General features: G+C 38.4%; 1 protein-coding gene across 2 annotated transcripts in view; it reads left to right on the forward strand.

The window, feature by feature from the left end:
* Window positions 1–14555, forward strand: part of DIP2C (DIP2 disco-interacting protein 2 homolog C (Drosophila)) — a 155134-nt gene that overhangs the window by 124838 nt on the left and 15741 nt on the right. For both annotated transcript variants that reach the window (XM_009329878.1, XM_009329880.1), the window contains exon 31: window positions 2681–2742. In XM_009329878.1, the coding sequence (XP_009328153.1) occupies window positions 2681–2742 (62 nt within the window). The remainder of the gene's footprint in view (window positions 1–2680; window positions 2743–14555) is intronic.

Here is a 14555-nt window from a genome sequence, read left to right on the forward strand (position 1 = left end):
GATGCTGCTGTGGCAGCTTCCTGTAGTCTTTAACTTCGCTGGAATTCAGAAGTTTGATGAGAGGGATGTGGGACGTCAGTGCTCTAAGAGCTGTTTATTTTCACAAGTTGTACTGCAAGTCCCACTGCAGCCATCTGGTGTTAGATGCTCCACGTGACAGTAGTGGCTTAGGACTAGTCACCACTGTGTTTTGTGTCTTTGCTGCGTTATCGATCGTGGTGGAGAACTGATGGGTTTTTATCAGCTTTTAATTTTCCTGTTCTTTATATGTATTACACTATCATAGCAAATAGACTAAGAATGAAGAATTGTTGAACTATGAAGTTACTCCATTTAGTTATGGTCTTCTAATAATTAGGTTGTACATGAAGCCTTGATTTTATTTCACTTTAGGAGCAGGTTAATCTGTATGAAACAAGGTGTAAGTATCTTTCTCCGTTGCACACTTCCAACCCCCCCCCCAAAAGAGAGCTTACTTTTGATTTCCAGAGGACATTGCTTACAAACTTCTTTTAATAGTGAAATGGCAGACCTGGAACCCCTGTCTCAATGGATGTGCATTAAAATAGCACGCCCATAACGTTTACTGACTTCTTCACCAAAAACAACAAAAAAAATCAGTATGCTAGACACATGTTTTCCACTAACAACGTTGTCTATGGTGTCCTAAAACCATTTAAGTCTGTTTGTCCAAGGTTAGCAGTCTACAGCTGTCTCTTCTGTTGCTCTACTAAAATGTTGACACCTCATTTTTTACTTTTTTTAACCTTTAATGGTGTAATGGTTAATTTGTAAGATTCCTGTATTTGACATTGTTTTTCTTTTTATTTTACTCCCTGCTTTTTGCATTCTCCTCTTTTTTTTTTCTCCCACCCTTCATTCCCATTTTTTTATTATTATTTTCGTCTTGTGTTACCTTCTTTCCTTCTCTCCCTCATCCCTGCCACTTCATAGCCTCACATGCTTGGGAAGCTGGCCGAGCAGGTAGGGGATTTTCATGTTCCCTCAATACCCACCTATCAGCTTCCAACAGTGGGACAGACTAGAAATTGAGTCTGGAGATTTGGGGATTTTCAGATCCTTCTATGAAATTATAAACAAGTCCAGTATAGCTTTATCTGGATGCAGGTTTCATCAAATATTAGCTGTCTCTTGTAACTATTTCATTCACACTGAAAATAACAAATACCATAGTGATTTTCTTTGATTTTCAAACTTGACTGTTTCCATTATTTTATAAATTGATTCAGGTTTAGTTTTGTTATAAAGATAACCAATTTTTCCTTGGTTTTGTTTTTTTTTTAACATTGCATATATTTCAAATAAGTTCTCCACTCGGCACTAGTCTGTTACACTGCTGAGTTTACTAGTAGACTGAAAATTGTGTCGTTAATAGCTAGAGAGGATATTGTATCTTGTATTGTGTATAACAAGCTAAAGAGGCTAACATGCATGTGCAGCTCTGTTACTCTTTTTCTCCTCTGGTGGTGGGTCACTATCAGTATCTGTACAGTAAGTATCAATTGGTAGTGGTAACTCTTTACCCCCGTAGATTCAAAAATTATCTATTTGTGGAACTCCGTTGCAATTTTTAGTGCTCAACAAATTGTGGAAGTACCAGCCAGCATTGCAGAAATGCAAAATTTAGCCCTAGACATTCCTAGTGTGAAGAATTATACCCCAAGCGGGACAGAAATCATTGGGAGTTGATGCTGTCTGCTGTTTTAAGTAGTAAACACCTAAATAACTGATAAAGGAGTTCCTGCACCTGTAGTTTGCCAGTTAGGTGAATTTATCTGCTGGGGAAAAAAAAAACTCCAAAGTTCCAGTGTTCCAAAATGAAGTTGTGCTTTTCTTTTAGCTTTCTGCTTAGCAGTGATGTGAGGTATGCAGCAGAGAAAAGAGCCCTAGACTAGAGCATTGACAATTCGCATGATGTTCAGTGGTGATGAGTTTGAAGTTTCGGATCAGGGAAGATCTTCAAGGAAGATCATAGCAGGTTACAAAACTGCAGCAAAGCTGTGGGTGGAAGGGCCTAAAAGACTGTAGCACCTCTGTATGAAAGGAAACTAAAATTAGTCTACTGCTTTTCAAGTAACTAAATATTGTGACATAAAGCAAGGATTTAAATTATGCAGTGGAAGACTGAAAAGAAACAGAATAATTGCTTACAGACCTTCAGTCCACATTTGTTCATGTCATGCGTGCTACCTTTACTATCTTTAGCTTCAAGTATTTTCTCTGTTGCATGTGTGGAAGACTCTCAGTAAACCATGCTTCACATTCCTGACCATGTGCTTCTGCCATTAAACTGTGTCTCCTCAGCAATTTCCGCATTTCTTTATATGGCAAAACGTGTTTAACATTTTTGTATGTATCCATGTGCTGGTTACTTGGCCTTTTATAGCAAATAAAACCTATGTTGACATGTGTTGGGTTAAGTACTATGGCCGCTTGATGTTTTTCCGAACCCCAAGGTAACAAGTACCTGACGGTAGGTATGTTTTCCAGTGCTCCTTCTGATTCTGTAAAGCTGAGCTTTGTTTGATGAATAGCTTAAATATAACTTGTCATTTGATTAGCATAATTAGCAGTGAAATGAACATTTGGTTATATGGGGGTAAAACTCTCTTCTCCTCCCAGCCTTCAGGTTCTGATTAGCTGATGTTGTTGTTTACAGGGAACATCTGGACCAGATCCCACCACAGTGTATGTTGATATGAGGGCACTGAGGCACGACAGGTCGGAACCACCTTTTTCTTTTTCTCTACACACAATTAACAGAGTTTCTAGAAGGAGAGCTACTTCAGCACACCTCCCAGTCCCTGAAAACCTTTGTTATCCTCATAAATAATTTGTGCTAACTCCTACCAGCGAGCAGACATAGACATTTTTATTAGTTGGTTAATTAAATTTACCATTGATAAAACTGAAGCATCTGACATAGCCATTGCAAAGACCAGCAAAATTCCCTGCTTTTATTGCGTTCAGGGTTTCATGACACTTGTTTCAGGTGGTGCAGCCTAGCTGGTCCCTAAGAAATGGAGTTCCGTTGAGCCTCTTAGCTTCACGGAAATGTTTCTCCTGGGTTGGCGACTGTGGGGAGACCATGGGAGGATTTTGCTGTAATTCTTAATGCTGCAGGACTATGAGGGAATGGATTATTGACTTTAGTCTGTGTGAGCAACCACATTCTGTAACTGTGGACGTTTTCTAGTTCTGTCTGTAATGTTAAACACATATACAAAAAGTGAGAACTATAATTTACCACTAGTGGTATTAAGATGTCTGAAATCTTCTAGTTGGAGGGAAACTTGTAATTTTATGTGTAATTTCAGAAAATACCCATGCACATATATTTCGGTTTTCCAATACTCTGGTCAAAAGGCTAGCAGGTAGCCTCTTTACAAAATTTTAACAAAACAAAAAGTTTTCTATTAACTCTGGAAAAGATTAACATTTAATTGACAGCGTACACCAGCCCTGGTACCTTAAAAAATCATTATCCAAATAGGGCTTTTTTTTCCTTTTTTTTAATTCTTTCATCCTTCTTAAAAGCTTAGCAGAGAATGTGTTCCCCTTAGGTGAATACCAACTTTGGCTATATAAAAGTGACCAGCTCAGCTTGCAGGGTGCAGACCTCACGGCACTGCAGGCCCAAATTATCCTCTGGATAGTTAAGTCAGATACACATATAGATATTTTCTTGTAGTGCATGGAGTTTGGCAGGTGGAAGAAAGGAACTGCAACATACTTGACTCTCTCACCATTTCTTTATTCCTTTTGCACACAATGTTACCGACAATATTGCTCATATTTGATCCATCCTTTGGGTACTATTGTCTGCATGACCAAGGCATAGAAAACCTGGTCTTCCTGGCCCAGCAACTGCGGTACTATGTAGACACAGTCCATGCTCATACTCAACCCAGCAAAAAAAAGTCCTTTTTTTTAAAAAGGCATTATCGTTATGTGAGCTTACTGTTTCTGCATTGCACTTTTGAAAGGAGATTTACTTGAGAAGTTGAATGATTTATGTTGTAAAAAAGAAATGAGAAGTGGAGCATTTCTTTACCTAAGAGCAGAGCAAACACTGTGACCACGACAGATCTCATCCACCCTGAAGTGGTCTCCCAGGCTCCTTCTGCAGTCACTGGAAAGGCACGCACACCACCAGTGTATCGCAGCTATCTCAGACATGCACCAGCATGGGATGAATTGACCTTTAAGGTACCTTTCTTTCTGTATTGATGAGGAAGGAAGCTTACATGACTAACTTTGGAAATCAAATGTTTATTTTTTAGTAGACACAGTAAGCTGAGACTTACTTACACATAGTGTTTGCTCTAATCTCAGAGCTCTGAAATGGTTGAAGTTAGCTTGAACGCAATATAGATAGATACGTGTAAGCATCATTCAAGTGCAGGAGAAAGAGCTAATCAATCGTTAAAAATAAAGTTGTAGCTATAGAGGGGAAAGAAAAAAGCAAATGTAGATTAATTCCTTATTTGGAATTATTTTTTATGAGAGGAGAAAGAAACTTATAGAATATTCATTGGAAGGGAAGTATATAGAAACAAATATATATAGAAAGAGAACATAACATTCACAGTCAGTTAATAAAAATTATAAATAATAAAAATAAATTTGTATATATTTATATAAGATTTACTGTTCATAAAAGCTGCATAAACCATGGATGTACTATTTCCCTGCCCTAGCATGTCATTGAGAAGTAGGCATCGTTATCGAGATCAGACTTTGCAGTGTATTAATTTATATTTAGTGACTAGTTCTACAGAACATGAAAGATGATCTTTAGAGTTGGCTTCTCAGATTGTGGTAATGTAGATTTTACTTTGATGGATTAAAGCTGTGCCTCATTTACTCAATCCTGTGGAATTTAGAATGATATTCATGGGTCATAAATTAGGGGAGAAAACAACTTTATTTGACATAGTTTCTTCACACTTGCTGTTTCTAACTGTTTTAATGGAACTGAATGTCACTATTGCTTAACAGTAACTGAAAGATTGCTGTACATATCTGTAAGACTGTACAGTAACAACCCACCAAGTCTTTGCAGGTCAGCCAGTCCAACAATATGAAAAATTTACACTGTACACTTAATGTGAGAAAATTTTCTTCATATTTTATATTTTAGAAGATATTTTCCAGAATTTGAAAAAGACTTTTTTGAACATCTTTTTTTTTTTTTCTTGGCATGTTAACATTTTCTAGTTGCTGCAAAAAGCAGCTGTAGTTCATCTCTTTGAACTTATTCAAATCCTATTCACATCTGTAAAAATAAATAATCAGTTTGAATACAACTGTTTCAAGCTCATCCAGAAATTATGTGTTTGCACACCTCACAGCTTATGAAAATATCATTGTTTGATAGGAGTTTAGATCAAAATACCTGTGCTATGTACAATTTGGGTAGAGATCTAGGGGTGGTTGGTTGACCAAACTAGACATTTCCTCCCAGCTCTCACTGGATTTGGATGGTTTGCTTCTTAGGTCAGTTTGGAGGTTTTCAAACACCTTTTTGTGTGTGCCTCTGTGTGGTTTTGAGCCACCAGCCCACTGGTTTAGCTGCTGGGACTCTGCAACTTTCTGCCAGCTGAGGGAAATGGCTGGGAGTGGGCTTACGTAGAGGTTCAGGAAACTTGTGCCAAGGGGTGCAACCACTTGGTCAGTGGCTGGCATCAGTTATGATACTGCAAAAAGGCTTGATTGCCTAGGTGTGAGCATCTAGTGCAGGTTTAGATGCTACAGCTACTCCAGCAGGGTCTCCCATAGCGCTTGCATTTATTTGCTAGCACTAATGAGATGTCCCAGGCACCCTGTGCTATCTCAAACGGCATTAGACACCTCTTTTTGGAAACTGAGTAATATCCTAATAGCAAGAGTATACAGCGCTGGCTTGTTCTTGGTGACAATACATCAGTATTGTTGTAGTCTGCATCTCATTGATTTTCTAAAAATCAGAGTGTCCTCAGGTTGGCCACGAAAGAGTGAGCAAAGACAGGCAAGTCCCACCTGGGCTGTTAATAAAAAACTAGGAGAAGACTCCTGAGTTAGCACCAAGTGGCTGATATGCCCCTGCACTGCAGTGCAATGCAGTTTAGAGAGGATAACTCAGATCCAAAAGGCAAAATAGGTGGATTAATGCTTCACCACGCATGAGCTGGCCTCGCAGCAGGCTGCGCTGGCACGGCACAGCTGGTCCCAGTTGCTGACTCACTGTGCAACTCAGGTCATGTAAATGTGCCCGCGTGCATTTGCAGGGAGGGCAGGTGCAACAAAACTCCAGGCGTGAGCACCCTGTCGGGTCGTTGGCTGCATTTCTCTGCTGCTGCCTCTGCAAAAACAACTTTACAACCCCCCCCCCAAAAAAAAAAGAAAAAGAAATAGAATAAATATATTCCTATTCTTGTACCGCTGTCTAAACTGCTGGTTTTCAGGTCGCTCCATTGTCATTTTAGACCAGTCATATTCTCCTCAGAGAACTTCTCAGGTGGTTAAGCACGAGATACCTAAATATGCTAAAAGCTGAGAAGTGCTTGGAATACAACAAAGAGAGACCCTTTTCTCATCATACGAAAACACCATATACTTGAAAGATGTTGGCTTTTGTAATACTTACATGCTTTTGTAGCAGTAAAGATGTAAATTTAAAGCCCAAGCATCCCTTTTATCCAGGATGTTCTAAAACAATATGTACATGTGTTTATAAAATTAAAAACTTCCAACAAAAAAATACATCTCTGACATTAGCATAAAAACTTCACAACTTCCTCATCCTTAACAGCAGGTTAGTTCTTGGTAGAAAAATTATTTATTGGCAAAATGAGCCACTTCATCAAACTAAGAATAGACCTCGTGTATTCCAAAACAAATCTTCCTTTCACGTAGACAGGGCAAAAATATTTTTTAAGTGTTCTTCAGAAGGTCAGCCTGGATTTTCAAATGTTTCAATATATTTGAAATATTCTAAAACATTTTTTTTTTAGACTAATTCGAAACTGTTTTCAAAATGTTACTGTTTTAACCTGCTAGTTTAAATTTTGAAATTACCTTAAATTTGAAACTAAGCTGGTATGAATAAGAAACAAAATATGAAAAATTATGAAATATTTTGACTGTTTTGAATTTTTGCTCAAATTTTTAACATAAGAAATTTTTTTCTGCATTTCTGTGTCTTTCATATTTAAAATGTTGTATAGAGGATTTCCTCAGAAGTTTTAATTAGTGAGCTGAAGGATCCATCTGGTGATGGCTGAGGGAGATCATTGATCTTCTCCTAAAGTTGAAACTTTCTGCAAATCCTGTAAAGATAAATCAGATGCAATCCCTTGCATCCTGATATTCTCTTCTATAGCAAAACCTTATCCATAAAGGAAAAAAGATTATGAAAATCACTGTCCTGCCCTAAGTGGGGCAAGAAAAGATCTACTTTGATATCAGAGTTTATTTTAAAAGGACAAAAAAGTAAAAGGAAACAAATTCAGTGCAATCTATGTCCACCTCCAAAAGCAGGTAAAAATGTCACCAGTCTTCTTGTTCTGGAGCAGGGGTAGTGACAACTTAGGAGCTTTGATGGAGTGGAGGCTTAGACTTCTAGGGGGAGAGGGCCACTAATCAAGTCCAACATGTATTGATGAAGATTTTGATACCATTTTGTATACATTGGTAATAGACAGTTTCCCCTTATTTTGGCTACAAATTGTATTTAAGCTGATTATTGAACTACATCCACATTTTGTACCAAACTGGGCAAGAATGAAGACTTTCAACCAGTGTTAGTAAACACTGTTCTCAATTTTATTTGATACCATCTCTAGTTTCATATACGCAAGCATCCTTACCCCTCATATCCTGTCTTTAAATTCCAGTATTCCCTTTGTTGAATAGGTGCATTAAATGATCATTTAAATTATTCAATTTCATCTAGTTAAGTCTGTTCTTTTTTCAGTAGGGTTAGAAAAATTGAGAATTTAATTTATTAAACCCTTTTGTGGTTTACTAGATTTTCTTTTGAGCTACGTGTAATGGTGAGCTGCTTGGATAGTTTCTTGGTCACAGACATGGTGAGGCAGCTGGCACCGAAGAGGGAGCCAAATCCAGATGTAGGATATTGCCAAATATACTAGAGGCACCAAGATGTATTTGGGTTTGAGTTACTAGTTTTTTAGGCTGCCTGTCATTCAATGTGTGGTTTGTGGTATCCATAGTCTCTCACTGAAATACTCCCACTCCATCATTAGAACAACTATTCAAATCTGATTACCCTCTGCATTTATTAAACAAGCAGTTTGTGGAGCTGTACAAATAGGTGTCTTCTATTCTTATGTGGTCACTGACATCTTCTTGGAGTGACGCAAATTAGTGTATCTCTTAAAAAGAAGTGACCCTTGTATATACTTATGTCATTAGCAGACTTGATTTCTTAGGAAGTCATTTGTATGTTGTGCTAAATCTTATTTTTCGTTTTGGACTTCAGAGATCAGACTTCAGGACTATTCAGAGATCTCTGAACTTCCATCAGACTTGCTCAGACATTGTCTCCTTGACAAAGGTGATTTCAGAGGATGGAAATTCTGAATCTCATTCCCCAAGAAAATAAGGGAACGCTTGTAGCATTTCAAAGATATGTGAAAATAGTTAGGATTTATTTTTGTAGATTGCTTATACGCTGAGCCCAGTCTCAAATGCAGGCTCTTTCAAAAGGAATCAGTTAAGGCTTTGGCTTCATTTTAATATATTCCAGCATTTCAGACTTCATGCAGGAAAAGAAAAATAGCCTTTTATTCTGGCTGTCAATTGTTTATCCTTCTCCTCCATATTTTACTGAAACTTTCATGTTGTGTGTACATTGTTTTGGGTAATACCAAGCAACAAAGCCACAGGAGCTTTTTTCCTAATTCTCAAACACTTCTACTCCATCTACCTTGAAAAATACTCTTATTATAGGGTTACCAGACAAAAGAACTACTTAGCTAAATTATTATCTGAGCTATAGCCACGGCAGTGCTCTGTAGCACAGTCATGGCATGGAGGATAACCATTTTATAGTCACGTAGTAGGGAAAAGAGACTGTGGGGGAGATAAGTCAGAAGGAGACATGCTAATGGCAAGTGACAGTAAAATAGTTACCTTTTGTGAAACTTTAATTGATTAATCATACTTGAAAGCCATTTGCATATGGTAGCAAAAGGGAAACTTTGAAGAGTGCTCCCTGATGCATTGGGGAGCAGTGCTTTTTCCAGCTTTTGTAATGGAAAAACAGCGTACAGAGCCCAGTCACAGGTTACAGAAAATCCCAGTCCTCGATTATTCACTCAGTGTGGGGTCCAAAGGGGTAGTTAAAATCTATTATTGCCCCCTTTGACACCCAGCCACCTTTTCCCTTGCAGTGAGATTCAGTAGGTAAAGTGTGTAGAGTATTTTGAGGTTTGAAGTGCTATATACCTGCTGTTCAAAACATAGACCTCACAAGTCTTTGGTCCCAGAAAGTCACCAGTGCTTTATATGCAGTAAGCACATTTACAAATTGAATTGTCGAGTGCTACCTCCAGCAGTGCCATTCTGGTCATCCCGAGCTTCGAGGATCTTCTCATATGGGTGGTTCCAATTCCAAGTTTCACATATCACCCATGCTTTCTTTTTTAGGTTGTCTGTTGCTTTAGCTGTTTGGGGTTTTTTCTGTTATCACAGAAACAGTTTTTTCATGGAAAAATGAAGAGACTTTCATGCTTGTGAAGTCAGTAAAAGAGGTAACTCAGCTGAGAGGAGGAGGGATTGAGGTCTTTAAAATAAAACCTACATCCCTCAAAGTTTTAAGTAGGATAAGTAACGATGCAGTTTGATTTTGAGGAGTCTTTGTAGAAACATCTGGCTTTTAGGCATTTTGCCCATTAACTTGCAGAATCTCATTAGTGAGTTTAAGCTATCTGTCATGGTACTGGCAAAACCCTCCTCGTTCTTCGTGGTTTTGCTCAGGAGAAGATACAGCCTTGGCCTTCTAGCAGCGTTGTGTTTTGTTTCTGCCACACAAACACTGCTGTCTCAGAAATCCCCTTGGCACTGTTTCTGATCTATGGGAAACAAATCCCCCAGAAAGAAAAGTTAATTTGGAATGATAAGCATCATATCAACACTTTCAATTCTGACTCAGAGGAGAAGTCATGGTCTGTCTAGAGTGGAGGAAAGGTTCTCTCTTGCTGTTCCTGCCTGCATCAGGGGATGAACCAAGAGACTTGTTCAACCTCTGTGCGCTGGATAGTCAGTGATTAGGAATAAAGCTGATGACCTGGGAAACTGAAGAGGAGCAAATATTGTCTAAGGGATTGCGCTGTTTACATATGAGGATCCAGAGTTATAACAAAATTTGTAAATGTACCTATTTTAAGAGCTTTTAAAGATGCTTCATGTTTCCAGGCATAAAGCAGCTTCGGTTGCAGGGCAGGAGAAAGGGACAAACATCCAATAACTTTCAGATGGGAAGTCACTCCCTCTTGTCCCAGTCAGTCTGAGCTGTGAGACTAAACTAGGGGGATGGGAGACCTACAAAGCAATTTCTGTGCTTTCTAAGGCAAGATTACTAGCTCTTGAAATATTTCCTTCCTTGAAACAAGTCTATTTCTTCCTTGATAACGTAATCTTCAAGGGATCAGAATATTATGATTTTAGTGGAACAGGACAATAAGAGTTGGGTCTAAATGTGGTTTTTGAAAGAGGATGTGGTTTAGCATACTTTAACTACAAATCAAGAAATTCCAGTTACTTCCCTGGGGGGCTTAGAGGAAAGACAATACTGTCATGTATACCAAGTAAGACGAAGACAAAGGGAAAACAAAAAGCCGTAGCTTTCCAGGAAAGTAGGTGTACTGCAGTTGTACATTTGTGTAATTGTTCGCAAGTGCCATTTGCATGTGATTCTTCAAACATGAGTAAAAGAACTAGGTGGAAAATGGTTCCATTTTTGTTTGGTTTTACAAACCAGTTTTGAATTTCCCAATAATATTCCAGCTTATTAAAATACACCAACATTTTTATTCCTGAAGAATGTCTGATGCTGTTAAAAAAAAAAAGGGATTTCCCATTTCAGAGTATACTGAGCTTCTTTGGTGTTACAGATCCTTCTCTTTCAATCATGCTCCTTACAGAAGCTGCGAATTGATAAAGCAAGCTGGCCGCTCACATTTTTGAGGAAGATTTATTAAAAATTCTTCCTTTTTTTGCCCTACAAGCCATACTTCTTTCTTTCTCTCTCCCAGAGTTTGCCATGAGTCTAACCATACAGTTACAGGACTGTCTTAAAAAAATGGAATTTTCATTCTTCCATTTTCTTTACAGATAAAATATATTCTATATTTGATTTTTACAGATAGTGTATTCTGAAGCATAATTTGCTTTGTTTCCCTCATTTTGGTATATACTACGAATGGAGCACTAAACAGTGATTCTTTAAAAATGCCAAGAGTGATCGACATAGAGTACATTTACTGTTTCAGTAGTGGAGGAAAAAGTGCTGCTTTCCCATACTGCTACCTTAGAATGCATTTCACAATAGAGACATCTGCTTTGGAAGGAAAAATACTTAATGAATACATGTAAAATTTGGAGCGAGCCTTTGTAGCTTCTGCAGACCTAGCCACAGACTGTGGTGTGCTATAAGAAATGGAGCTTCCCAAGTGCTTTCCAGCCCGCTTTCCTTTCCCCTCTTCTCTTGCCAGCCTTTGCGGGAGGACAGGGCCTTTGCTGTCCCACATGCTGACAGGTTTTTGCGACAAATAATTCAGCAGAGGGTGCTGTGCTGGCGGTTACCCCTGGGAAATGGGCTTTGTCACCTTTGGGACCCACTCCAACTTTGCTAGCCGCAGGCACTCGTTTGGCTCCTGTTGTCAGTGGAGTCTCTGGCTGTAGGAACACTGAATGGTTAGGGTTGGGAAGGAGAGCTCTGAAAAACAATAAAAGCATCCTATATTTATATAAGGATCCGTCACTAACTTGGTTAGAGATGTAGTATCTTCTTAAACGGCCCTCTTCAATAGCTCTTAATATGTTGCTTCAAGCCTCACGTACCCTTTTTAATACTGCATATACTAGAAGTGTCTGTTTGCCGAAGATGAGCTTACTTATGTGAAGAGTCTTGTGAAGCTCAGCCAGGGTTCCCAATAAGTCTCCTGTGAGAAGGACAGTCCCTTTTCAGTGCCTTCAGGTGTACAAGGGACTGCTGCTTGTGGCACCACTGACCTTTTCTTCAGAGTGGTAATCTGCAGTTTTAATTCAACTGAAAAAATAGCTCCGTGTGTTGGAGTTTTCCATGCACAGGAAATGTCCCTGGTGGTTGTTAAGGAGAGGGAACTTTGCAAGTTCTTCCCAAAAAATGCAGGGTGAGTCAGCTGGTGGTGTGAATTTTGAAGGTTGTAGCAAGATAAGGGGGCAGGTGAAAGAGAATGACCTGATTTCAGAAATTCCACCTTTCATTACATTGTGTGAATGTAGAATATGAATATTGCATTGGGGGAGCTGAAATTATTTCCATCATTTGTAACAACAAATAAGCTAATTCAATTAGATAAAGATGTTTTCAGATCCCAAGTTTGTTACAATGAAAGTTTTCCCTGTGTGTGGAGTCTCTTTTTCTCAGTTAGAACTGGGACGATAAAGGGTGACGAAGTAGAAAAAGCATATTGCATTAAACAGAATCATCAGATCACAATTATGATTATGAAAAGTGCCATAAAAACAATTAGTGATAAACATCATGTCCTGGGAGGTTTGTAATCAGAATAAAAAGATAACAGCTGAGAGCAGCATTATGCCTGGTTTTGCACATACGAACCTGAAGCACAGAGAAAGGTGATGCTGTGCCTGATGGGGCACAGTAGGTGTGAGGTAGGGCCAGGAGGGAGACCAAATTCTCCAGAGTCCCAGTCCACTGCATTCACTTGAAATAGTTGTGTATTGTGCTTTACACAATGTGCAAAGTTAATTTAAACAAATTTAATGTAGTTCATGTATAATGAAAGCTGAACATTTTAAAGTACTCCAAGTTTCAAAACAGACATAAACATGGCTTAGTTTTTTTACATATTCCCATAGTCTTATATGATAAAATTGCTATTACTTTTTTAATCTCTGAAGCTTTGAATATTCCTTTCCTGAGCCAGAGTTCCTGCCTCATTTCAATCTCTTTGCGACTTTCTGAACTGTCTTAAATCCTTGTGTAACCTTTTCTGCTTCTTTGTTCAGCCATCTGAAGGATTGGAAGCTGTTTGCTTTTGACCTCAGGGAATTTGGGACATGAAGTGTAATTTAGGTTTATAGTGAAGAAAAGTCTTTACATTAAAGGAAGTGATTTAGTGCTAATTCTTTAACTGAACTTGTTGGCTATCGAGTTAACAGGATTAAAATATGTCTGAGACATATAGAAGATTTAATGGTTGTGCCTTTTGTTGGCTAAAGTTTGCCTCAATCCAAAACTCCCTTTTTCAGTCTCAGTTGTATTTATTCATTATCTGAATTTGTCATGTGATGGGAGGAAAACTGCTCTGAGGAAACCAGGATGGTGCAGGGAAACTCTTCTTCATTATCTAGATTTTCCCTTCAGCCTAAGTGTTCAGCTATGCCATTTTCCTACTTTCTCATCTGGCTATTTGAACTGGCTATGTCATTTTGGAAGGCAGAGCTTATGTTCTTTGATCCGTATTTCCATTTTTGGTAGAATGAGCTCATTGACTCGTAGATTCTGGAATAGTTTATGTAGAAATATTTTATTATTTGAGTAAAGAGAAGATGCGCTGAAAGTCTTGGGTGTCAAAGAGCCCTGACCCCAGTCCAGGATCCTACTGTTACCTACAGTGCCCATCTTTCCTCTAACTGTAGAAAATCAGAACAGGCTGCATCAGCCCTTTCCCGCTATCAGTCTTACCCAGGCACCATCTCAACATTAGGCAGTGGTACGTATCTGAACGGTGTTGATGATGGCAATAGTTCCTGGCAATAGTTCCTAGCCATTTGAGTCAGAACTGGGAAATCAGCGTGCTGTGGGTATAGCTACACGAAAGCATATATGCTCTCTGGCATTAAATGCCTTACAATTAGATTTTAGTTAAAATTTCTAATGAATTAGGTGGTTGTCTTTTTTCACCAGAAGAGACCGTTGTGTTGAAATCAGAAGAGTCAGTTTTGACAGATCTTTTTCAGCTTAAGGAAAAATATAGAATTCTCAAAGTGGTCAAAACACCCTACTTTAACTTTTGAATTTTTGCTCATGATGGTGGTTAAAGCATTTTCAGTTTGGAGAGTTAATTAGCTTGCATTTCAAAACAAACCAAAAAACCTGAAACACAAAACATAAATAACCTCTTTTTCTGACCGGCAACACTTCTTTTCAGATTCTGTTTACAGCTTCTTTCCATATTTCGCTTTTTTGTTCCAGTTTAATACACAAAAATTTTCAAAGCATCAGTTTCTTGCAGGATAAGAAAATATCCACTTTTCCATCACAAGCTCAACTTCTAATATAAGATGACAATCAGCAG

This window comes from Pygoscelis adeliae, unplaced genomic scaffold (assembly GCF_000699105.1).
Source record: "Pygoscelis adeliae isolate BGI_AS28 unplaced genomic scaffold, ASM69910v1 Scaffold238, whole genome shotgun sequence".
NCBI classification, from domain to species: domain Eukaryota; kingdom Metazoa; phylum Chordata; class Aves; order Sphenisciformes; family Spheniscidae; genus Pygoscelis; species Pygoscelis adeliae.